At 39.5% G+C, this 23,519-nt stretch overlaps 2 protein-coding genes across 2 annotated transcripts in view; one reads left to right on the top strand and one right to left on the bottom strand.

Moving 5' to 3' along the window:
• SNW1 (SNW domain containing 1) overlaps positions 1–16,450 on the top strand; it is a 35,318-nt gene extending 18,868 nt beyond the window's left edge. The window contains exons 7-14 of the mRNA XM_027552538.1: positions 1,715–1,784; positions 2,450–2,515; positions 4,114–4,230; positions 5,134–5,275; positions 7,692–7,788; positions 13,833–13,950; positions 15,524–15,687; positions 15,768–16,450. Coding sequence (XP_027408339.1) covers positions 1,715–1,784; positions 2,450–2,515; positions 4,114–4,230; positions 5,134–5,275; positions 7,692–7,788; positions 13,833–13,950; positions 15,524–15,687; positions 15,768–15,966 — 973 coding nt within the window. The 3' untranslated portion in view covers positions 15,967–16,450. The remainder of the gene's footprint in view (positions 1–1,714; positions 1,785–2,449; positions 2,516–4,113; positions 4,231–5,133; positions 5,276–7,691; positions 7,789–13,832; positions 13,951–15,523; positions 15,688–15,767) is intronic.
• Position 16,451: 1 nt separating this feature from the next.
• On the bottom strand, positions 16,452–23,456 carry SLIRP (SRA stem-loop interacting RNA binding protein). The gene is made up of 4 exons (XM_027552540.1): positions 23,330–23,456; positions 21,139–21,197; positions 17,370–17,477; positions 16,452–16,563 (listed from the first exon to the last, which is right to left on the bottom strand). The coding sequence occupies exons 1-4, from the start codon at positions 23,424–23,426 to the stop codon at positions 16,492–16,494; spliced, it is 336 nt and encodes a 111-aa protein (XP_027408341.1). The 5' UTR covers positions 23,427–23,456; the 3' UTR covers positions 16,452–16,491.
• Positions 23,457–23,519: the final 63 nt, after the last annotated feature.

The raw sequence follows: 23,519 nt of genomic DNA, 5'->3' as shown, positions 1-23,519 counted from the left end.
TGTGTCAAAAGTTAATTGGATTGTACATTTTATGTATAGTTAGTTGTACATTAGTTGTGCCTCAATAAAGCTGTTGTTTAAGAAGGCAAAATATTATTATTGGATGAAATGATGATAATATGGTGGAGGTGAAGTGGGTAGTGATGATGATGACACAGTTGGCTGTTTTAATAATTGTTGAAACTAAGCAGTTGTGATAAGAAAAACAACTTTTGAGGAAAACAGCTTTTCTCCCGAATTGCTGCCTAGGCATGTTGCAGTATGATGACACTACTCCCATGTAGAAACTAGACATTTAAATTAGGACTTGCATTTAGGATGCCAGTCATAAGTTCCCACTTTGCCTTTCCCAGGGAACATTTTAAAATATAGTTGGCTCTTCATGTCCACAGGTTCTGCATCTGCAAATTAAACCAACTGCGGATTGAAAATAGTCAGGAGAGTTTTCCCTGGGAGTAGTGGTTAGCACTCAGGGTACAAGAGTTCGATGCCTGGTTGGGAAACTAAGATCCTACATGCCACATGGCGTAGCAAAAAGGAAAAAAAAAATTCCACAGAGTTCTCAAAAACGAAACTTAAATGTCATGCCCACCACAACTATTTATACAACATTTACATTGTATTAGATATAATATAGAGATGATTTAAAGTATAAGGAAGAATGTGTGTAGTTTATATGGAAATACTACTCCATTTTGTGTAAGGGACTTAAGCATTCATGGGTTTTGGTATGTATCCTTGACGTCCAGGAACCAGTCCTTGGATACCAGGGGACTACTATAACCACTTAGGGTTAAGTCCCAGGAAAAGTTAGACTTCTCTGTCCCAGCCAGCTAGGTATTACTACCCTGCTCTCTGTCTTCTGCTCACTTGTGGCCTAGGACAGAGGATTGTTCTTCCTCTAGTTCTTTGCTCTCTCCTTACTCCTCACTTCTGGGGTCTTTCAGTTCAGTTCAATCACTCAGTCATGTCCAACTCTTTGGGACCCCATGAATCACAGCACGCCAGGCCTTCCTGTCCATCACCAACTCTCAGAGTTCACTCAAACTCATGTCCATCGAGTCAGTGATGCCATGCAGCCATCTTATCCTCTGTCGTCCCCTTCTCCTCCTGCCCCCAATCCCTCCCAGCATCAGTCTTTTCCAATCAGTCAGTTCTTCGAATGAGGTGGCCAAAGTACTGGAGTTTCAGCTTTAGCATCATTCCTTCCAAAGAACACCCAGGGCTGACCTCCTTTAGAATGGACTGGCTGGATCTCCTTGCAGTCCAAGGGACTCTCATGAGTCTTCTCCAACACCACAGTTCAAAAGCATCAATTCTTCGGCGCTCAGCTTTCTTCAGAGTAATAATAAATCTTGTGACTATGCTTCATTGTGTGGATGTATTAAAACTGCATCTTAAATTGAAATGACCCAGTTGGGTTTCACTTCTCCATATTGGGAGCTTGGATGCTGAGAGGGCTATCTGAGGACCCTGTGTGGGTGGCTTGTGCCCCTTTTTCAGCAGGTCTTAATCTGCACATTCTTGATTGAATACACCTGCTTTAGCTTCTCAACACATTGGTGTATAATAGATGGACATTCATTATACACTCTTTTGTTTTTGTGTCTGTTTGAAGCTTTACGTAATAAAAAATGAGGAAGAAGACTTGAGTTACTGACTAAAAAGGAAAAATGTATATCATTCTGTGGTTGTGCTTTGGTTTATCCTTCAGGATTAATAAGAAAATTCCTCGGGGACCACCTTCTCCTCCTGCACCTGTCATGCATTCTCCTAGCCGAAAGGTAATCTTGGCTCTAGTTTAAAATCTCTTTTTGTACTCATGATTACTAATTTATAAATAACCCCCTATAGAATACATTCTAGATGTCTATATTATTACTTTTCACCAAATGTATTGTTTCTTAACTTGTTTTTCAAAATCACATAGGGACCCACTCAAGACTGTAACATGTGGTTCCATAGTATGAGAATGTATATAAAATGTTAGCTGTTAGCTTTATGATTAATAACCTAACCCCTGCTTTTAATGGAATGAAAAGGGTCTGCTGTTTGAAAAGATGTTATCATAGTTGTAGGAAGTAAGTTCCTGGGATCATTAGGTCTGTAATTGATAGTCCAAGTGACTTTTTTTTTTTAGGTATATTTTATTACGCATCTAAAAGAAAAAGTTCTCATCTGGAAGTAGTCACATCAGTTTAAATATGTAAAAATATTAACCAGCATTTGTAACTGTCAAAAATAGATTATATTCCATGTTTTATATTAAAGTTATTACTAGAAACCATGATGTGGGAACATAGTATATAGTGCCACTAAGCAAATGGAATTAAGACCTTTGATTAAATCAGTGTATATTGAACTATCTTTGAAGAGAAAGGTGCACTTAGTTTTTTGCTAGACTATAAATCTTAAAAATGTCTCTTCTTCCTCTTTTTTCTCAACACAGATGACCGTGAAGGAGCAGCAAGAGTGGAAGATTCCTCCATGTATTTCAAACTGGAAAAATGCAAAGGTAATTAACTTGTCATAAATTTAGTGTCTTAGTGTTAGAACCTCCTGAAAAACACCCAGGTAGGACCTTCAGCCTGGGTTACTTGATGAAACCTCAGCATATCATTTAGCTGAAGGTTTTCCAGAAAGAACACCCAACTTATACAACTTTTTTCTTTTTATGTTAATGTATTAGAAATGTTAGTGTTCCAGGCACATGAGTTCCATGCAGATTCTCCTGGTAAAATGTAATTATTGGAAACACATAGAGAAGGAATGAGTAGATTGAAGTAACAATATCAGTGAAAGATACTATTCTTTAGAAAACCTAAATTTATATCTGAAATTCTTCCTGAAAGGATTTAGATCAATTTAAATAATCATATGACAAAACAAAATAAATGTTTGGCTATATTCAGTGCTTTCATTTTTAAACTATTTATTTCTGTTTATAACAATGCATGAATAAATTATTTAAATCCTATGTATATCTACTAATCACCAAAGCATCTAGGAGTCATGAATAATCTGTAAAATACTGCGAAGTAAGTTTCCTTATCACTATTTCCTTTTCCTCCCAAATATTTCATGATTCTTTTTTTAATGGGTGAAGAAGGCCACCTCAATCCATGATTTAAATACAAATTATTCCTTAAAGGAACTTAGGGAATTCCCTGGCAGTCTAGTGGTTAAGACTCGGCACTTTCACTGCCAAGGGCCCAGTTTGATCCCTGCTTGGGTAACTAAGATCCAGCCCACAAGCCTTGCAGCACAGCCAAAAATAAGTTATACACTCATCCTGAAACAAAAGGATTGTTGGGTAGTCTCGTTTGGTATACCATACATATTTATGTGTGTATAACTATGAGGCATCTTGAGCTGTCTGTAACACTCCTTGAATTAGGAATAAAGACCATGGGCAGGAGGTCATTATTTAGTAGTCTACTCAAAAGTCTGAAAGAATAAAGCTAAGCTTGGAAGTTACATAAATGTTCAAGCATATTCCTTAAGTTGTTGAAATAGGATGCAGAATTTCAGAACAAAGAATCTTAGTTGTCTAGCAAACTTTTACCTTTTTTCTGTTTACTAAAACGTTTAGGGTTCCAAGAATCTGATAAGTCATGAAAGCAGTGCAGCAGATTAAGCTACCTGTAGACACTCTGATTTTAGTGCTTTCTTCTACCTTTGTATAACTGTTAGATTTACTTGATGAGCAACTCTTTAGCTATTTGGTATTGATTTCCTTTTATTATAACCCAAAATTTAACATGAGAATCTGTTTTCCCAGAGCTTGCATTCTGAAATGCTAGTTCTTCTGCTTATTAACTGTATGACCTAGGCTTCCTACCTCAGTGTCTTCACCTGTGAAATGGAAATAATAATGTTACCAGCCTTATAGAATTGCTGTGAAGGATAAATGAGGCCATAAATATAAAATGCTTAAACAGTCCTCCACACGAAGCGCTACTGTTAGCTGCTACTACTGTTGCTTAATTACAAAAAGAGATGTAAGGAGAAAGAACTTAAAATGGTTGTCAAAATGGACATATATAAATCTAGTTTTAAAGACTCTATAGTTGCTCTTTGGTGACCAGTGTTTTCTGCCTGCCTTCGTGCTAGGGTTATACAATTCCATTAGATAAACGTCTGGCTGCCGATGGAAGAGGACTGCAGACAGTTCACATCAATGAAAATTTTGCAAAACTGGCCGAAGCCCTCTACATTGCTGATCGAAAGGTTAGTCTGTTGTAATTAAGTTGTTTAATGCTCTTGATAATTTGTAAATCTGTTCAAAATTACCTAAGATACTGTTATTTGGGCTACATTGCTGGGTACCCAAAGAGGCTCTCGCATGTGGTATGTGTTCCAGAGATGACATGTGCTGGTGGCAGTTCTGACTCAGTCTTGACCTTTGTAAGCTCATATATGTACCCCACCACTGGTGATTCATCTTCCCCACAACGTTCTAGAATAATGGTGCTGCACTAGACTGATCCCATTTTTGGGAAGGTTGGCACCTACTCTTCCTGGGTTTCATAATTTTTCCCTATTTCTCTTTGTCTTCCAAAAGATGGCACTGAAGGGAAAATAAACATACCAATGTATTGAATGCTACAGAAAATGGCATTCATAGTATTGGCTGTCTGTTAATATTATGGTATTAATATGTGTCTTTTAAGTTTACATGCATCAGGGTGTGGACATAGAATATACAAGAGTATATCTTCTGTGTCACAGTGAGCACCCTTATGTAAATTACTTCTTGCTCATCTATACTACGGTTATATCTTGAGTTGATCTGATTGATTTTGAAAACATTACCAATTCGTATTATTGATGTTGAGAATTGCTTTATTGCTTGTTTAATTTTATTTTTTAGATTGTTTCTAAAATGAAACAGTGAAAAAGCATTAGTGAAACACTGACTTACAAGATTGATTGGAGTCAGAGTGAAAAAGCCGTTTGCAGTGTCGTCTAGGCAAGTTATCTTTTGTAGACAAGAATCTGTTTTAATTAGCAGTAACAAATGTGAATTCTTCTAACTGTTCTTTCAAGCCAGAGTTTAGTCAGGAAATTAAATGACAACTGTAATTCTCTATCCCTGATAGTATCTTATTTAACATCTAACTTCACTTACAGGCTCGTGAAGCAGTGGAAATGCGTGCTCAAGTAGAGAGAAAGATGGCTCAAAAAGAAAAGGAAAAACATGAAGAGAAACTTAGAGAAATGGCCCAGAAAGCCAGAGAGAGAAGAGCTGGGATCAAAACCCATGTGGAAAAAGGTATAACATACTCGTTGTTTAGTTGCTAAGTCATGTCCAACTCTTGTGATCCCATGCACAGTAGCCCACCAGGCTCCTCTGTCCGTGGTGTTTCCCAGGCAAGAATACTGGAGTGGGTTGCCATTTCCTTCTGCAGGGGATCTTCCCACCCCAGGGATCGAACCTGAGTCTCCTGCATTGGCAGGCGATTCTTTACCACCTGAGAAGTCACCGGGGAAGCCCTGACATACTCACTACTGAATTGAATTTACTTTATGAATAATATTTATCTCAATTTAGAAAATCTCAGCTGTTTTTTTACTACATGCAGAAGTAGTGCATACATGTAAAGAAAATATAGATATTTCAGAAATAATGTAGAAATGAAACAGTAATTTCTGCCTCATTAAGTGGAAGTAAAAGAAAAGAATGTGTATTTAAGTGTGGCCTTTAATATGAGACTACACCAGAATTTTTTAAAATTCTGAGTGTAATACTTTTTAAAATCACATATTATTCAAATGATAGGCTTAATTTTCTCTTACTTTTCTGGAAACTTAGAGAAAAGAGATCTCAGACTGAACAATTCAGCTCCCCCAATGGTAAACTTAATCCACAGTTTTTCTTTTAGGCCTTTAATCATTTTCTCTCTCGCTTTATTTAGTGATCTACAAAAATATTGTGGTATATGTGCTATATTAATTCAGTTAGAGTGAGAAGACTAATTCTAATTGAAGAACATGATGAGGGTGGTTTCAGTAATAATTCCTCATCTAGTATACTTATTCAGTTCATGTTGCACACCTACTAGGTGCAAGGATTTCATCTAGACACAGTTTTCTGCTAGTCAGGTAGGGGATATAGCAGTGAACATTTTAGGGAATGTAGACAGACAAAAAAATGTTAATCATATAGTGTATTAGAAGATAATAGTCACTATGAGGGAAAAAAAGAGGAAGAGTATATAAAAGTGCCAGAAGGAGGGAGTGGTCAGAATAGACCTCACTTCCGAGATGGTAACTTTAACAAAAAACACTTGAAGAAAGTAAGGAAGTGAGCCATATGGATACCTAAGGGAAGAGCATCCCAGATAGAAGGAACAGCCAGTGCAGAGGCCCTGAGTTGGGAGTGTATCTGGTGTGTTTAAGGAAAAGCAGGAGGCCAGAATGGCTGGATTAGACCTAGAAAGCTAAGTAGAGATGAGGTGTCAGAGTAGTTAGGGCAAAGTGGCCAGATCTTGTGTGCCTTTTATAGCTTTTATTTCAAGTAACAAGGGAAGCAATCTGAAGAGTCTGGAGCAGGATGACATGATCTTGCATATGTTAGAAGGCAATGGAATGGTTATCTGCAGGAGCAGGAACACCGTTAGAAAACTTTTGCAATAATCCAGATAAGAGATAATAGCAGGAGGTAGGTAGTGAAAATATGTCAGGTACTGAGTGTGATTTGAAAGTAGAGCTGACAAAATTTGCTTATGGATTCGGCATAAGAAGGAGAGAAAAGGAGTCAAAGATGACTCCAGAACTTTTGACCTAAACAATTGAGAAGGATTGAATTGCTATCTACTAATATTGGTAAGACTACACTGCGGAGAGATTTGGGAAGGAAAGATTAGGAATTTAGTTGTAGATATGTTATGTTTAAAATGAAGGTGTCAAGCAGGCAATTGGTTATAGGAGTCTAGAGTTGAAGGGAAGTAATGAAGGTTCTGGCTAGTAACCCACTTCGTTGCATATATATATAAATGTCTTAAGGGGGCATAATATAAAAAACCTACCTGTTGTAACCTAGCCACTGATGATAACTCAGAGTAAAACCTCTCTGTATCTAAGTTCTCTAAACTGATTTAAAAAAACAGGATGGTTCTTGAGAAGGTAGTTAAAATTTTTAGAAATCCTCTTGCCAAATATTAATAAGAACTTACCATTTATTAAGCATTTATTATGGCAGGTGCCGCTCTGAGCACTATATTACTTTATATAATCCCTACAGCAACCCTATGCAGTGATTCTATTATTGTCACTATTTTACAGAGGAGGCGACAAAGGCTGAGAGGGGTCAAGTAATGGGTATAATTTCACATTGTTGATCTGTCATAGAAACAGGATTTGAACCCAGACAGTCTGACTCCAAAGCTCAAGCTCTATATTATATTTCTTCTATATCTACACTATATCCCTTCAGCCTGGAGAGGGTAGAGAAAGTGAAGATAGATATAGACACAGTAGATGAGATGAGGTGCAACCAGCCCAACGTATCATGAGTAAAAGGTTCTTTATTTGAAGTCAGTCTTCGATAATATAAGTATGAACTTTGCAAATTCTTTTTTCTGGCATTTTATTATGAAAATTTTAAAACACGTAGAAATATTCTCTTGTTCAGAATATTAATAGTGATAAGTACAGTGATAAAGTCATTTTCACCTGTGTCCACACAGAGGACGGGGAGGCACGTGAGAGGGATGAAATCCGGCATGACCGGCGAAAAGAGAGACAGCATGACCGGAACCTCTCCAGGGCAGCTCCAGACAAGAGGTGGGTACTCTGAGGTCAATGTGAATTGTGAAGAGTGACTTTTGTGAACCTTCTAGAGAGGAGTGTTAGTCCACTGAAACCAGTTTTGCTTCTCTCCTTCCTCTTCAGGTTGATAGCTTCATAAACCAGCACCTATTTTCTTGCCCTAAACTGCTTAGTCTGCCTTAGCAGAAGAACTGACTATGCCTGAAAGTGAGCTTTTCTTCCATTACCTTGTATTGTCAGCTAGGGTTGAGAAGGATGGGGATACACAAAAAGAGAATTCAGATCATATTTATGAAGAAGAAAGTAGTGGATATGCTTGTTCTGATCTGTTCTTTTCCTGCTTCAAATGGTGAGACAGGTTGATTTATCATGTGCCTGCTCCTCTAGACAGGAAATAAGCTGCTGGACCTTTATTGAGGTCCTTTCACATGCAGAATACTGTACTGAGTGAGTACAGTGGGGGAGAAGAGCAGCTTTTGTAAGAAGTGAAAGTCAGCCTCTCTTCATGAGAAGTTTCACTTAAAATTCAGAAAGATAGAGCTGTCATATGAAATTGCTTGGGAAAACTGACAGAACACTCTTAATACAGACTTAACAAAGGAAATACATGTATGAACACTTGGAATAAAGTAGAGATGGATTCATGAAGTTTGTGGTTCACCAAAGGCCGAGGACTGAAATTGATGAAAACTTGAAGAAATACTGTAATACAAGAGGTGGAATTCTGAGTGAGGGTTAAATGCAAATATAAAACATGTTCTTTCCAAATGAGCAGTTTTGAATGCTCTCGTCCTCCTGTGAGCTAATACTATGGTTTTTTAGGTCATATCTTAAACAGATTCCTGCTGGTGATATTCTTTGTTGTTTAATGGCATATTTCATCTCCTTGAATAAGTGAAGTCATGGAAAAGCAGAAAATCTGAATTTAGAGTTTAAATGTACAATATAGAACAGAAAGGAATGAAATTTGAAAGTACACAGTTAATGATACTCTCAGTCTGAAATTCCTAAGCTGTAAAAATCAAAATGGCTCTGTAGATAAATTGAGCCCTTACAACCAGTAAAGTGACTGAGAATTGATAAAATAGAAAAGCTTTAAACTTGTGCTTGGATGAAAATTAGATTGTCTATAGAAATCATTTTAAGACCTGAACCTCTAGTAAAGTAAATGATGACAGTTATCATGGTATCATTGTGATGTAGATTACATACATACCAAAACAGCAGGGGAATTAAGTTCACCTGAATGTCAAACATCATACTGAGTAATCCAGTCATTAGACATATTTTTATCAAAAATTACTAAATGTTGTTAGGTAAAAATTGATTCTGTCTTATTGAGAGTGATTGATGTGGTATACCTAATTTGCATCCAGTCCCCCTAACCCTTTATAATAATAGCAGATACAGACTGTAGCAGTTTCATATCTCAGCATGTGTTACAAGAAGATTGCTTGTATTAAGAATGATTCTTTTGAGAAAGGACAGCCTCTTCTATAGGTGCTATTGGAAAAACTGGATGGCTACATGCAAAAGAAGGAAAACCTTAAACCATGCACAAAAAACTCAAAATCAATTCAGGATTTGAATGTGAGACCTTAAACTGTAAAAATCCTAGAAGAACACATAGGTAGTAAGCCCTTTGACTTGATGTTAGCAATGATTTTGTGAATCTGACTCCAAAGGCAAAGGAAACAAAGGAGAAATAAACAAATGGGACTGTATCAGACTAAAAACTTCCACACGATGAAGGAAGCCATCATCAGAACAAAAAGGCAGCCTACTGGGTGGGAGAAGATACTTGCAAATCATATATTCGACATGAGGTTAATATCCAAGCTATAGAAAGAACTACAGCTCAACTAAAACCAACCCAGTTAAATGGGCAGAGGATCTGAATAGACATTTTTCCAAAGAAGACATGCAGATGGTGAACAGGCACATGAAAAAATAATCAACATCACTAATTACGAGGAAATGCAAATCAAAACCACACACCTGTTAGAATGGCTGTTATCAGAAAGACAAGAAATAGCAAGCATTGGAGAGGATGTAGAGAAAAGGGAACCCTCATGCACTGTTGGTGGGAGTATAAATTGGTGCAGTCAATATGGAAAACACTATGGAGATTCCTCAAAAGATTTTCCATTTCTGGGTATTTATCTGAAGAATATAAAACACTAATTCAAAAAGTATAAGCATCCCTCTGATCACTGCAATAAGTTGATGATCTGAGCCACAGTCAGCTCCTGGTCTTGTTCTTGCTGACTGTATAGAGCTTCTCTTCTTTGGCTGCAAACTAATATAATCAATCTGATTTCGGTGTTGAATATCTGGTGATGTCCATGTGTAGAGTCTTCTCTTGTGTTGTTGGAAGAGGGTGTTTGCTATGACCAGTGTGTTCTCTTGACAAAACTCTATTAGCCTTTGCCCTGCTTCATTCTGTATTCCAAGGCCAAATTTGCCTGTTACTCCAGGTGTTTCTTGACTTCCTACTTTTGCATTCCAGTCCCGTATAATGAAAAGGACATCTTTTTTGAATGTTAGTTCTAAAAGGTATTGTAGGTCTTCATAGAACGGTTCAGCTTCTTCAGCGTTACTGGTTGGGGCATAGACTTGGATTACTGTAATACTGAATGGTTTGCCTTGCAAACAAACAAAGATCATTCTGTCCTTTTTGAGATTGCATCCAAGTACTGCTTTTCGGACTCTTTGGTTGACCATGATGGCTACTCCATTTCTTCTAAGGAATTCCTGCCCACAGTAGTAGATATAATGGTCATCTGACTTAAATTCACCCGTTGCAGTCCATTTTAGTTCAGATTCCTAGAATGTCGACGTTCACTCTCACCATCTCCTGTTGGACCACTTCCAATTTGCCTTGATTCATGGACCTAACATTCCAGGTTCCTATGCAGTATTGCTCTTTACAGCATCAGACCTTGCTTCTATCACCAGTCACATCCACAACTGGGTATTGTTTCTGTTTTGGCTCCGCCCCTTCATTCTTTCTGGAGTTATTTCTCCACTGATCTCCAGTAGCATATTGGGCACCTACAGACCTGGGGACTTCATCTTTCAGTATCCTATCATTTTGCCTTTTCATACTGTTCATGGGGTTCTCAAGGCAAGAATACTGAAGTGGTTAGGTTGCCATTCCCTTCTCCAGTGGACCACATTCTGTCAGAATTGTGTCCGGTTTCTTAAATTGAAGAAAAAAGGGAAAACCACTAGACTATTCAGGTATGACTTAAATCAAATCCCTTATGATTATACACTGGAAGTGAGAAATAGATTTAAGGGCCTAGATCTGATAGATAGAGTGCCTGATGAACTATGGACAGAGCTTTGTGACATTGTACAGGAGACAGGGATCAAGACCATCCCCATGGAAAAGAAATGCCAAAAAGCAAAATGGCTGTCTGGGGAGGCCTTACAAATAGCTGTGAAAAGAAGAGAAGTGAAAAAACAAAGGAGAAAAGGAAAGATACAAGCATCTGAATACAGAGTTCCAACGAATAGCAAGAAGAGATAAGAAAGCCTTCCTCAGCGATCAATGCAAAGAAATAGAGGAAAACAACAGAATGGGAAAGACTAGAGATCTCTTTAAGAAAATCAGAGATACCAAAGGAACATTTCATGCAAAGATGGGCTCGATAAAGGACAGAAATGGTATGGACCTAACAGAAGCAGAAGATATTAAGAAGAGGTGGCAAGAATACACAGAAGAACTGTACAAAAAAGAGCTTCATGACCCAGATAATCATGATGGTGTGATCACTGACCTGGAGCCAGACATCCTGGAATGTGAAATCAAGTGGCCCTTAGGAAGCATCACTACGAACAAAGCTAGTGGAGAATTCCAGTTGAGCTATTTCATATTCCAAATCCTGAAAGATGATGCTGTGAAAGTGCTGCACTCAATATGCCAGCAAATTTGGAAAACTCAGCAGTGGCCACAGGACTGGAAAAGGTCAGTTTTCATTCCAATCCCAAAGAAAGGCAAAGCCAAAGAATGTTCAAACTACCGCACAATTGCACTCATCTCACACGCTAGTAAAGTAATGCTCAAAATTCTCCAAGCCAGGCTTCAGCAATATGTGAACCGTGAACTTCCAGATGTTTAAGCTGGTTTTAGAAAAGGCAGAGGAACCACAGATCAACTTGCCAACATCCGCTGGATCATCAAAAAAGCAAGAGAGTTCCAGAAAAACATCTATTTCTGCTTTATTGACTATGCCAAAGCCTTTGACTGTGTGGATCACAATCAACTGTGGAAAATTCTGAACGAGATGGGAATACCAGACCACCTGACGTGCCTCTTGAGAAACCTATATGCAGGTCAGGAAGCAACAGTTAGAACTGGACATGGAACAACAGACTGGTTCCAAATAGGAAAAGGAGTACGTCAAGGCTGTATATTGTCACCCTGCTTATTTAACTTATATGCAGAGTACATCATGAGAAACGCTGGGCTGGAAGAAGCAATGGCTGAAATCAAGATTGCCGGGAGAAATATCAATAACCTCAGATATGCAGATGACACCACCCTTATGGCAGAAAGTGAAGAGGAACTCAAAAGCCTCTCGATGAAAGTGAAAGAGGAGAGTGAAAAAGTTGGCTTAAAGCTCAACATTCAGAAAATGAAGATCATGGCATCTCGTCCCATCACTTCATGGGAAATAGATGGGAAAACAGTGGAAACAGTGTCAGACTTTATTTTGGGGGGCTCCAAATCACTGCAGATGGTGATTGCAGCCATGAAATTAAAAGACGCTTACTCCTTGGAAGCAAAGTTATGACCAACGTAGATGGCATATTCAAAAGCAGAGACGTTGCTTTGCCAACAAAGGTCTGTCTAGTCAGGGCTATGGTTTTCCAGTAGTCATGTATGGATGTGAGAGTTGGACTGTGAAGGCTGAGCGCTGAAGAATTGATGCTTTTGAACTGTGGTGTTGGAGAAGACTCTTGAGAGTCCCTTGGACTGCAAGGAGATCCAACCAGTCCATTCTGAAGGAGATCAGCCCTGGGATTTCTTTGGAGGGAATGATGCTGAAGCTGAAACTCCAATACTTTGGCCACCTCATGAGAAGAGTTGACTCATTGGAAAAGACTCTGATGCTGGGAGGGATTGGGGGCAAGAGGAGAAGGGGATGACAGAGAATGAGATGGCTGGATGGCATCACCGACTCGGTGGACATGAGTTTGAGTGAACTCCGGGAGTTGGTGATGGACAGGGAGGCCTGGCGTGCTGCGATTTATGGGGTTGCAAAGAGTCGGACACAACTGAGCAACTGAACTGAACTGATGATCACTGCAGTGTTATTTACAGTATTCAAGATGTGGAAGCAGGCTAAGTACCCATCAACATATAAATAAAGAAGGTGTGTGTGTGTGTGTGTGTGCGTGTGTGTGTGTGCGCGCTAAGTACCAATCAACAGATAAAGAAGGTGTGTGGGTATGTGTGTGTGTGTACACATTAGAACTCAGCCATAAAAGTGAAATCTTGCTGTCTGTAATAACCTGGGAGAACCTTGAGGGTATTAGGCTACATGTAATAAGTCAGAGAAAGAGAAACAGGGTGTGATTTCACTTACGTGAAATCTACAAAAAACAAAACAAACAAAAACTCATAGAACAAATTGGTGGTTATCAGAGAAGGGGGTTGAGGAATTAGTGAAATGGGTGAAGGAGGTCATTTGTATGGTGATTGAGAGTAACTACACTTTGGTGGTGATCACTTTGTGTAGTGTTTACAGATGTCAAATTATAATGTTGCAGTCCTGTATTTTTCCTCAAGGGGGAAAAAAAAAGTCTCTGAGCAGTTCTTTTCTGTATCAGGAATGCCTAATTATAAAACCCTCTCTCTTACAATAATCATGTATCTGAAATACTGTAAGAAATGCCATCCTAATTATGCCTTATCAAGGAATATATATGTTCATAAGATGTGAACTGGACATATTTATTTCCTCTGCTTCTGATAATGGTTGTATTGAAGTTGAAATTCAGCTTGTCTGTGAAGAAGTTTCAGTTTGCGCCATGGTATTTCAAAACAGGTCGAAACTGCAGAGAAATGAAAATCGAGACATCAGTGAAGTCATTGCTCTTGGTGTGCCCAACCCTCGGACTTCCAATGAAGTTCAGTATGACCAAAGGCTCTTCAACCAGTCCAAGGTACACAGAGTCTAGAAACAGCATGTCTTAAGTGTTGATACAAATACAACCTTCAGGGAAAAGAAAATTAGCATATGAGACATTTGCATCAGCCTAAGGTATGCTAGCATGATGGAGAAAAAAAAATTAGAAGTTGCATATTGTAACTTAAGAAACAAGTTAGAATAGCTCTTAGAGTTGGCTCTTAGAGTTGGCTAGGATTTGAGACACTGTAAGAAAATGAAAGAAATTAGGTAGTAAAACTTGGTTCTGGTATGTGAGTCTTTTATTTCTAGAACAGAGCCAGTGTCCTATAACAGTGTCTCTTGGGTTATTTTTTGTCGATATTTGCAAAAATAATTTTTTTAATGCTATAAAAACACAAACTTGGGATCTTTGAAAAATGAAGCTATAAAACCAAAGTATTCATCAGAAAGTCTGATTTTAGTATCAGACTAGAACACCTAGTGTTCTAGTATCTAAGCTAGAACCCCTTAGGCCTGAGGAAGTACCTTTATGTTTTCATTCACCCAACATTGATGATCTACTGTATGTAAGTCAGTGAGATCAAAGGTACACGTCTTAACACTCAAGGAACGTGCAAGTCTACTGGAAAAGACAGATACATGTATATCAATAAAGACAAGGCAGACTGTGCTAACAATACAGAAGTATAAATGTCTACTGGGATATAGAGGGTTCCCATCGCCCCCTGCAAGGCTGGGAGTCACCCTGTGGATTGTTCCAGGAAACATGCTGAGAGCATAGTATCCGAGTCACAGCAGGACAGACTCACGGACCCACCAGGTGGGTGACAGGGTACACACATCCCCAACACGACTGTAACCACATTAGAACCCAGGTCCTCACCCCGACCCTGCACCAGCTGAGTCAGGGCCTGGCTTCCCGCTTCTAGGCCATAACCGTGGTCCAACAGAGACCATGACCCCTCACACCCCGGGATACTGTTTTGTGAATAACAAAGTCTACCTTCAAAACCAAAAAAAAAAAATAAAAGTTGTGATGAAAAGTTTTATCAAAAGGCACATTCTGATATTAACAAACCATTACAAAACAAACTTGTTGACTTGAGATTTTCATTGAGAATATTGTGTTATGCTTCAATAGTGTTCTCACACAGTTAAGGGGTTTAACATTATTACTGTAAATGGTGTCAGATAAAATGTTTTGTAGTTCTTTCATCTTGCCACTATGTCTGCACAAATGGATTGTCAAGTGCCTGCTTATACTGCTATCCTCCAATTTTAAAGACCACTTTGCTAAAACAGTCATTAATGAGTACCATATTTAATGTAAGGACCCAAAGGTAATAACGAAGAAAAAACACTGGTTTTTTTTAATTGAAAGATAATTGCTTTACAGACTTTTGTTTTCTGTCAGACCTCAAGATGAATCAGCCATAGGTATACATATATCCCCTCCTGTGACCATTTTTTAATAACCTTTTTAATTTGTAGTTCAGATTGTTGAACATGTAAGCTGTAAATGAGCAAGGGTTTACTCTACTTAAGAATGTAATGCGATTCAACTTTTAATAAAAATGTGTACACTTTTAATGTCTATTTTTCCACAGGGTATGGACAGTGGTTTTGCAGGTGGAGAAGATGAAATTTACAATGTTTATGATCAAGCCTGGAGAGGTGGAAAAGATATGGCCCAGAATATTTACAGGCCCAGTAAAAATCTGGACAAGGACATGTATGGAGATGACCTAGAAGCCAGAATAAAGACTAACAGGTACCAGGGCAGACGGCTCAGTTTTAACATCTACACCAGTGAAAATAAAGTGGTTCATGGTCATTTCTCTTTTTCCCTAGATTTGTTCCCGATAAGGAGTTTTCTGGTTCAGACCGTAGACAAAGAGGCCGAGAAGGACCAGTTCAGTTTGAGGAGGATCCTTTCGGTTTGGACAAATTTTTGGAAGAAGCCAAGCAACATGGTGGCTCTAAAAGACCCTCAGATAGCAGCCGTCCCAAGGAACATGAGCATGAAGGCAAAAAGAGGAGGAAGGAGTAGATTTGTTCAGAGTGAACGAACTGTTATTGTTAACCCTAATGATGCAAGTCATATGGGGAACACTTTGTACATGGCCAGGATAAAAACCAAATCTGGGTGTCAGAGCCCAGCACTACTTTTTATTACAGGAGAGGGAGGGGGGTATGGAAAAGTTCTACTTTGAATTATTTAGTTTTTTTAAAAATGGGTTGTGTTTGTGCTTCTCCCACCTTTTGGCATTTATAGAAAATACTGCCCCACACGTGAAATTAAAGCCACTTCCTTTCAAGTGACATTAGTACTTTGGGGTTAATATTTTGTCTAAAAATGACTGCTTATGAATAAAGTGACCCCGATCATAGCAAGTAGAAAGAAGGATGTTCACATATTGGAACTGTCCTGCCAAATGATGTTTGCCCCTGTAGTGCTCTGTTAATTTGGAGTGGGGAAAGTAAGCTCTTGCTTGGTGCAACTATTTGTTTCAAATAAAAACATTTAGACAAAACTTCCTCTTTTATTTACTTTATTCAGTAGGCAGTGAGGGTCTCAAAAATCTTTCTCTTCATCAGATGTTTGGTCTCCTTGTAAAGCTTTGGGTCTTTGAGGTTGAACATGGAGCTGGGGGGAAAAAAAATTCAGCACTGTAAGGAAAGTCATTGTCTGCAAAAACATTAAAACCGAAAACTGCTGTTCTATGAGGGATCAGCACCAGTGAGCTGATCCTTGTACTTATTTGTTCCTTGTACTTAAGGCTCCCTGAACTCCCATTAAAAATTGTAAATCAGTCTGGCCTAAGGTCACATCAGTTCAGTTCAGTTAAGCTCAGTTGTGTCCGACTCTGCAACCCTATGAACTGCAGCACGCCAGGCTTTCCTGTCCATCACAAACTCCCAGAGCTTGCTCAAACTCATATCCATCCAGTCAGTGATGTCATCCAGCCATCTCATCCTCTGTCATCCCCTTCTCCTCCTGCCTTCTATCTTTCCCAGCATCAGAATATTTTCAAATGGGTCAGTTCTTCGCATCAGGTAGCCAAAGTACTGGAGCTTCAGCTTCAGTGTCAGTCCTTCCAGTGAATATTCAGGACTGATTTCCTTTAGGATGGACTGGTTGGATCTCCTTGCAGTCCAAGGGACTCTCAAAAGAGTCTTCTCAAGGTCACATAGTAAGTGGGAAAGTCAGTATTTCAACCAAGGTCTCCCTGCTGTTTCCACTGTTCCGTGTTCCATGTATCTTGCTAACCATTAAAGTGTCTTCTTGTACTTAAGTCTCCAGACCTTTTACAACTGGGAACTCTCCCACCATCACTGTTCTTTAACAAACATTAAGTTACAAATCATCCAAAATCCCTTTCATTTCACACTTCTGACCTATTTAACTGGTATACAGAAAACTCACATGATATGATACAGAAAAATACTTACCTTTACTCCATCAATAACATGATTTTCCTGTTGTAGTGCATTGTGAAGTTCTTCTTCTGAAGAAAAGTGAATCCAACCCATACCTTTGTGAAAGCCAGTCTCTTTGTCCTTAAAAATTCAAAATTTAGGAAGAAATTAATAATCATGAACTTGAGAAAGTTTCCAGGTGTTCCAAATTAAACCAACTTTTTCATCTGCTGAAATGGAATACAAGACATTTTAATTTAAAAGTATCAAAAACCCTGCTTTAATACAAATACTCAATCTTAACACGCTCTCTAAAACATGAGCAAAGTGCTTTTTGTGTTGTTCGAGATAAAAAGCACACTAGTAGCAATAGTCAAGGGAAATTTTGTTAAAGAAGTACTCTTCCATCAAAACCACTATGAGGTACCATTTCACACCAGTCAGAATGGCTGTGATCCAAAAGTCTACAAATAATAAATGCTGGAGAGGGTGTGGAGAAAAGGGAACCCTCTTACACTGTTGGTGGTAATGCAAACTAGTACAGCCACTATGGAGAACAGTGTGGAGATTCCTTAAAAAACTGGAAATAGAACTGCCTTATGATCTAGCAATCCCACTGCTGGGCATAAACACTGAGGAAACCAGAAGGGAAAGAGACACGTGTACCCCAATGTTCATCGCAGCACTGTTTATAATAGCCAGGACATGGAAGCAACCTAGATGCCCATCAGCAGATGAATGGATGAGAAAGCAGTGGTACATATACACAATGGAGTATTACTCAGCCATTAAAAAGAATTCATTTGAATCAGTTCTAATGAGGTGGATGAAACTGGAGCCTATTATACAGAGTGAAGTAAGCCAGAAGGAAAAACACCAATACAGTATACTAACACATATATATGGAATTTAGAAAGATGGTAACAATAACCCTGTGTACGAGACAGCAAAAGAGACAGTGATGTATAGAACAGTCTTATGGACTCTGTGGGAGACGGAGAGGGTGGGAAGATTTGGGAGAATGGCATTGAAACATGTAAAATATCATGTATGAAACGAGATGCCAGTCCGGGTTCAATGCACGATACTGGATGCTTGGGGCTAGTGCACTGGGATGGCCCAGAAGGATGGTATGGGGAGGGAGGAGGGAGGAAGGTTCAGGATGGGGAACACATGTATACCTGCGGTGGATTCCTTTTGATATTTGGCAAAACTAATACAATTATGTAAAGTTTAAAAATAAAATTAAAAAAAAAAAAGAAGTACTCTTCCTGTTTCTAACTCACTTCTAGAAACTAGGAAATTAAGCCTTCAAACCTAAGTACATTTATGGTGATTTCTGAAACTAATCACCCCTCGTCACGACTACCACCATTATCATCACATGCTCCTGAGGAAAAAGGAAAAGTTACCTTTACTTACCTACTTTACACTTCTGGGTTAATTTAAGCAATCCTACTATTTACTTTTGTGCAAAAACCAAGAGTGTTTATCATCCAACTTATTCATCAGATTCTGGCTTCCCTATATTTTCCTGTTACATTACACATTAATTTTCCTACGAATCAAAGACTTCTGTTGTTTAAAATCTGTTAACTCCAGGTCCTAAGTTGTTATTTTTTATACTTTTAAGAGGTAAATGGCAACCAAGAAAAATGTTACTTTTTGGAGAAACTTTAATATTCCTCAAAAAATGCCAATTTCATACACTTTGTAAAACTATTTTTTCAAGCTTACTGATTTTCATGTCTGTAACACACATGCCTCATTCTTTTAATCAGCTATAAAAATGCCATTGTATCAGTGAATTAATATCTATTCAACCAACCCCACTGATGAACACTTACCTTCTTTCCAATTATATTACTAAACAATGCTGTTTTGAACATCCCTCACCTCACATTTCTGTAAAATCAATCTCTAGAAGTGGAACCTCTAGATCAAAGCAAATCCTCTTTTCTTTTTGCAACTTACTTTTCATTTTGGCTGCACTGGGTCTTTGTGGCAGCACACAGGCTTTCTCTAGAGTCAAAGGTAAACCTTAAATGTTGACAGATTTTGCCAAATTACCCTTCAGTGACAGTATCAGTTAAACTCAACAATTTTAGTACCAGTTTCCCTATACCTTCACTACAGCTGGATATACATAATCCGTTAGATTTTTGTAAGGCAAGTAACGTTAAGCCAATAGTTAGAATTTAAGTTACTTAAAGTTGATATTTTACCACAGCCTTTTCAGTGCCATGAGGAAAAAAGCAGTTTTAGTGAAGCATGCGTAAACTGTAAGTGTACTCATGTCACACACCCCAAAACACAATCATTTAAGAAAGTCCACAGAAAAATACAGCTCAGGATAAAGAACAAATTTATACACTTGATTTTTTTTAAAGACTTTTTTCTTTTAAGTAAAGGACTCTATTACTTTATTTACTTAATTATTTTTGCAGGATGTTAGTTCTCCAACCAGAGATTGAACCCACACCCTTGGCAGTTGAGAGAGTCCTAACCACTGAACCGCCAGGGAATTCCCATAGCTTGATTTTTAAACCCTCAGGAGGAAGCAAAGAAAATGTAACAAACAGAAACACACCAAAAGCACTCAACCTGGGCTTCCCTAGTGGCTCAATGGTAAAGACTCCACCTGCCAGTGTTGGCAGGAGGCGGGTTGGATCCTCGGTCTGGGAAGATCCCACATGCCCTGGGGCAACTGAGCCTGTGCACAGCTACGGAGCCTGTGCTCTGAAGCCCAGGAGCCGCAACTGAGCCCATCTGCCACAACTACTGAAGCCCGTGTGCCGTAGAACCTGTGCTCCGAAATGAGAAGCCTCTGCAATGAGAAGAGAAGCCTGTGCAGCAACAAAAACCCAGCACATCCAAAAAAAGCACTCAACTCCGTGAGGATAAAGGTGAAAATTTTCTCCACCAGTTAAGTTTTATGATAAATTAACCTCTACTCTCTCAAAGTCCTTATTATAATACTGTAATAGACAAAATCCCAAAATGGCCCCAAGACCCCCATGTGTTCCACCATGTTACCCCCTGTATAGTCCTCTCCCCCTGAATGTGGGCAGGGCCTATGACATGCTTCTAAACAAAAGAATACAGCAAAAGTGACGGGATGCTGCTCCCTTGAACAGGAAGATGGGGTGTCCCTCTGAAGACTAAATTATAAAACTGTCGTAGCAGACTAGAGAAACTCCCTTGCTGACTTTGAAGCAAGCTGCCATGTTGGGAGAAGGCCTCCATAAGAGAGATGTAACAAGGTAACAAGCAACTGCAGGTAGTTTGGAGGACCTGAGACCAGCCTCCAGCTGAAAGCCAGCAAGAAAGCAGATACCCAAGCCCTACAGTTGAAAGACGAATTCTACCAAAACCCAAGGGAGCTGGGAAATCAGTCTTTCCCGGCTGAGCCTCTCCAGCTGACACACACCTGGATTCTGCTGCTCCGGCAGACAGACACCTGCATTGCCTCTTACGTGAATCCCTGAACAGAGGACCTAGCAAAGCTATGCCTGGACTCCTGATCTCTATAATCTGTGAGATCATGTGTATGTGTTGTTTTGAGCCATTACATTTGTGATAATTTTATGCATCAATTAAAAAAAAAAAACTACCACAAATGCCTCGAATACCTAGGATAAGGCTTTTTGTTTTGTTAGATCAATATCACCCATAATTTAATCAACAAAGACTGAACAGCTTCACTCCATTACCAATTCATGTAAACTGATATGCTTTGACAAAGAATAATCAAAAATTAGAAGAAAACATTATTGCTTTTTTTAAAAAAGGTAATACTCACAAAAGGAACAGTGCATTTTCGTACATGGCCAAATTGTGCAAAGTGTTCTCTCAGCTCACCTGTATAAGAAAAGAAAACATAGTAAGAGTTTTTTTTTTTAGTTATTGTATTATCCTCCATCCTAGATTAAGATAGAAACCAAGAGGGGTCCTAGAGCCCCCAAACTCCTTGTGAACAATGGTAGTTTGTATTTCTTGCAGCTTTAAGATCCAGGAAACCGTTATGGTATTGATTATAAAGCTGTAATTTACTAGATTTGGGGAGGTGTTGGGGTGGGGGAGACATGGGCAGATAAACTGCTGAGCTGACTTAGTCTTCATCCCCAGCAAGTACTGAGTCTTCACCATACCAGGTACTATGCTAAATGCATGGATTAAAATCCCCGTGAGATGATCACACAGGAAACAGTTAAACAATCACAATACTGTGTGTTGTTAGCTATATTAGAGATTTCCAAATAAAGTCTCAATCTCAAGAATATCTGTAAAAATGACCATGGATTTTTACATTTTGGTGAGCAAATGTAAAAACCTTAACTCAAAACTACAGTTGACAAAAAGCAGTGTTGGTAACAGAAATCAGTACTCATCACTCCCTAGCTTTCTATGTCCAGCCTAAGCCTATCCCATGAACTTCAATTTTTGTAATCATGAAAACAATTATCGTTTATTGAGTACTTACTCTGTATTGAGCACAAATCTAAGCACTTGTATTTACATATAAATTCATTTAATATAATCAACACCCCAGGAGAAAGGTATTATTGACTCCATTTTATGGCTGATGAAACTGAGGCACAGTGGTGAGCCCTCTTCCCCCAATTACCTTCCCTTAGGTACACACATTAGGAGAAGGCAATGGCACCCCACTCCAGTACTCTTGCCTGGAAAATCCCATGGACGGAGGAGCCCGGTGGGCTGCAGTCCATGGGGTCGCTAAGAGTCGGACACGACTGAGAGACTTCACTTTCACTTTTCACTTTCACGCACTGGAGAAGGAAATGGCAACCCACTCCAGTGGTCTTGCCTGGAGAATCCCAGGGACGGCGGAGCCTGGTGGGCTGCCGTCTATGGGGTCACATAGAGTCGGACACAACTGAAGCGACTTAGCAGCAGCAGCAGCAGGTACACACCTTAGGTTCTGAACTGTGGTGTTGGAAAAGACTCTTGAGAGTCCCTTGGATTGCAAGGAAATCCAACCAGTCCATCCTAAAAGAGATCAGTCCTGAATATTCATTGGAAGGGCTGATGCTGAAGCTGAAACTCCAATACGTTGGCCACGTGATGTGAAGAACTGACTCATTTGAAAAGACCCTGATGCTAGGAAAAAATGAAGGCGGGAGAAGGGGACGACAGAGGATGAGACGGTTGGATGGCATCACTGACTCAATGGACATGAGTCTGAGTAGACTCCGGGAATTAGTGATGGACAAGGAGGCCTGGCGTGCTGCAGTCCAAGGGGTCCCAAACAGTCGGACACGACTGACCGACTAACCTGAACTGAACGAGGTTACACAACTACCTAAAGGCCAAGTTGGAATTGTAACCCAAGGAGAACAGCTTTGGAGTGCATTTCTCAATCTATACACAACGTCCTCTGTCCAGCTAACAAAGAACTCACAGGTTTCTCAAACTAAACACATTTCAACTTAACTACTCATCTTCTTTCGATGTGCTTCTCCTACATTCTAATCACCAAATCCACCAACATTAAAAACCTGGAGGTCATTCCTCCCTTTCCCCCATTCCGTACTCTTCCCCATTCAAGTCATCACGAAAATCTATCGATTATTCTTTGATTAGCTTAAGTGAACCTGACTCCTCCTCCTATCACTACCCTGAACTCTTCACCTATGAACTAAACTACAGAAACTACCTCTTGTAACTCTGAATCCTTCCCCACGCTGCAATCAAAACAACCCCTTCTAAATCGTAAATCTTAAAAGTTTCCAAGTAATTAAAGCTGTAAACTCCGAAAGGCTGGAGACCGTGAATGGGTGCCCCCAAAGCTCAAGGGGCATCCCTTAAACGGCTAATTGCTGACAAATTTCTTTCTACTCACTGGCTTGCTCAGGAGCACACTCAGCCTCCTTAATCCAGCCACCACGGGGATTTAAGTGCTTCGCAGCAAGCAAGGCTTTTCAGGATTGCTCGGACCTAAAGATTCTGCCCCTACTACATTTCCAACTCACTTGAGGCCGCCGTCCAGGGAATTTTTCTGACAAACGCAACCGGCCGGCCGATGTTCGTACGCAGCGCCATAGCGCCCCTCGCTGCCGAAGCCGCCATCTTTAGGCCGAGGAACGTCTAGTGACCTGAGGTCGCGACCCCGGAAGAGCCTGCCTAATCCGGAGCACGGAAATCAGCTTCCGGGTCAGGGGA

This window comes from Bos indicus x Bos taurus, chromosome 10 (genome assembly GCF_003369695.1).
Source record: "Bos indicus x Bos taurus breed Angus x Brahman F1 hybrid chromosome 10, Bos_hybrid_MaternalHap_v2.0, whole genome shotgun sequence".
NCBI classification, from domain to species: domain Eukaryota; kingdom Metazoa; phylum Chordata; class Mammalia; order Artiodactyla; family Bovidae; genus Bos; species Bos indicus x Bos taurus.
Note: the sequence above shows the minus strand (reverse complement) of the source record. Positions and strands in the feature narration are given on the sequence as shown.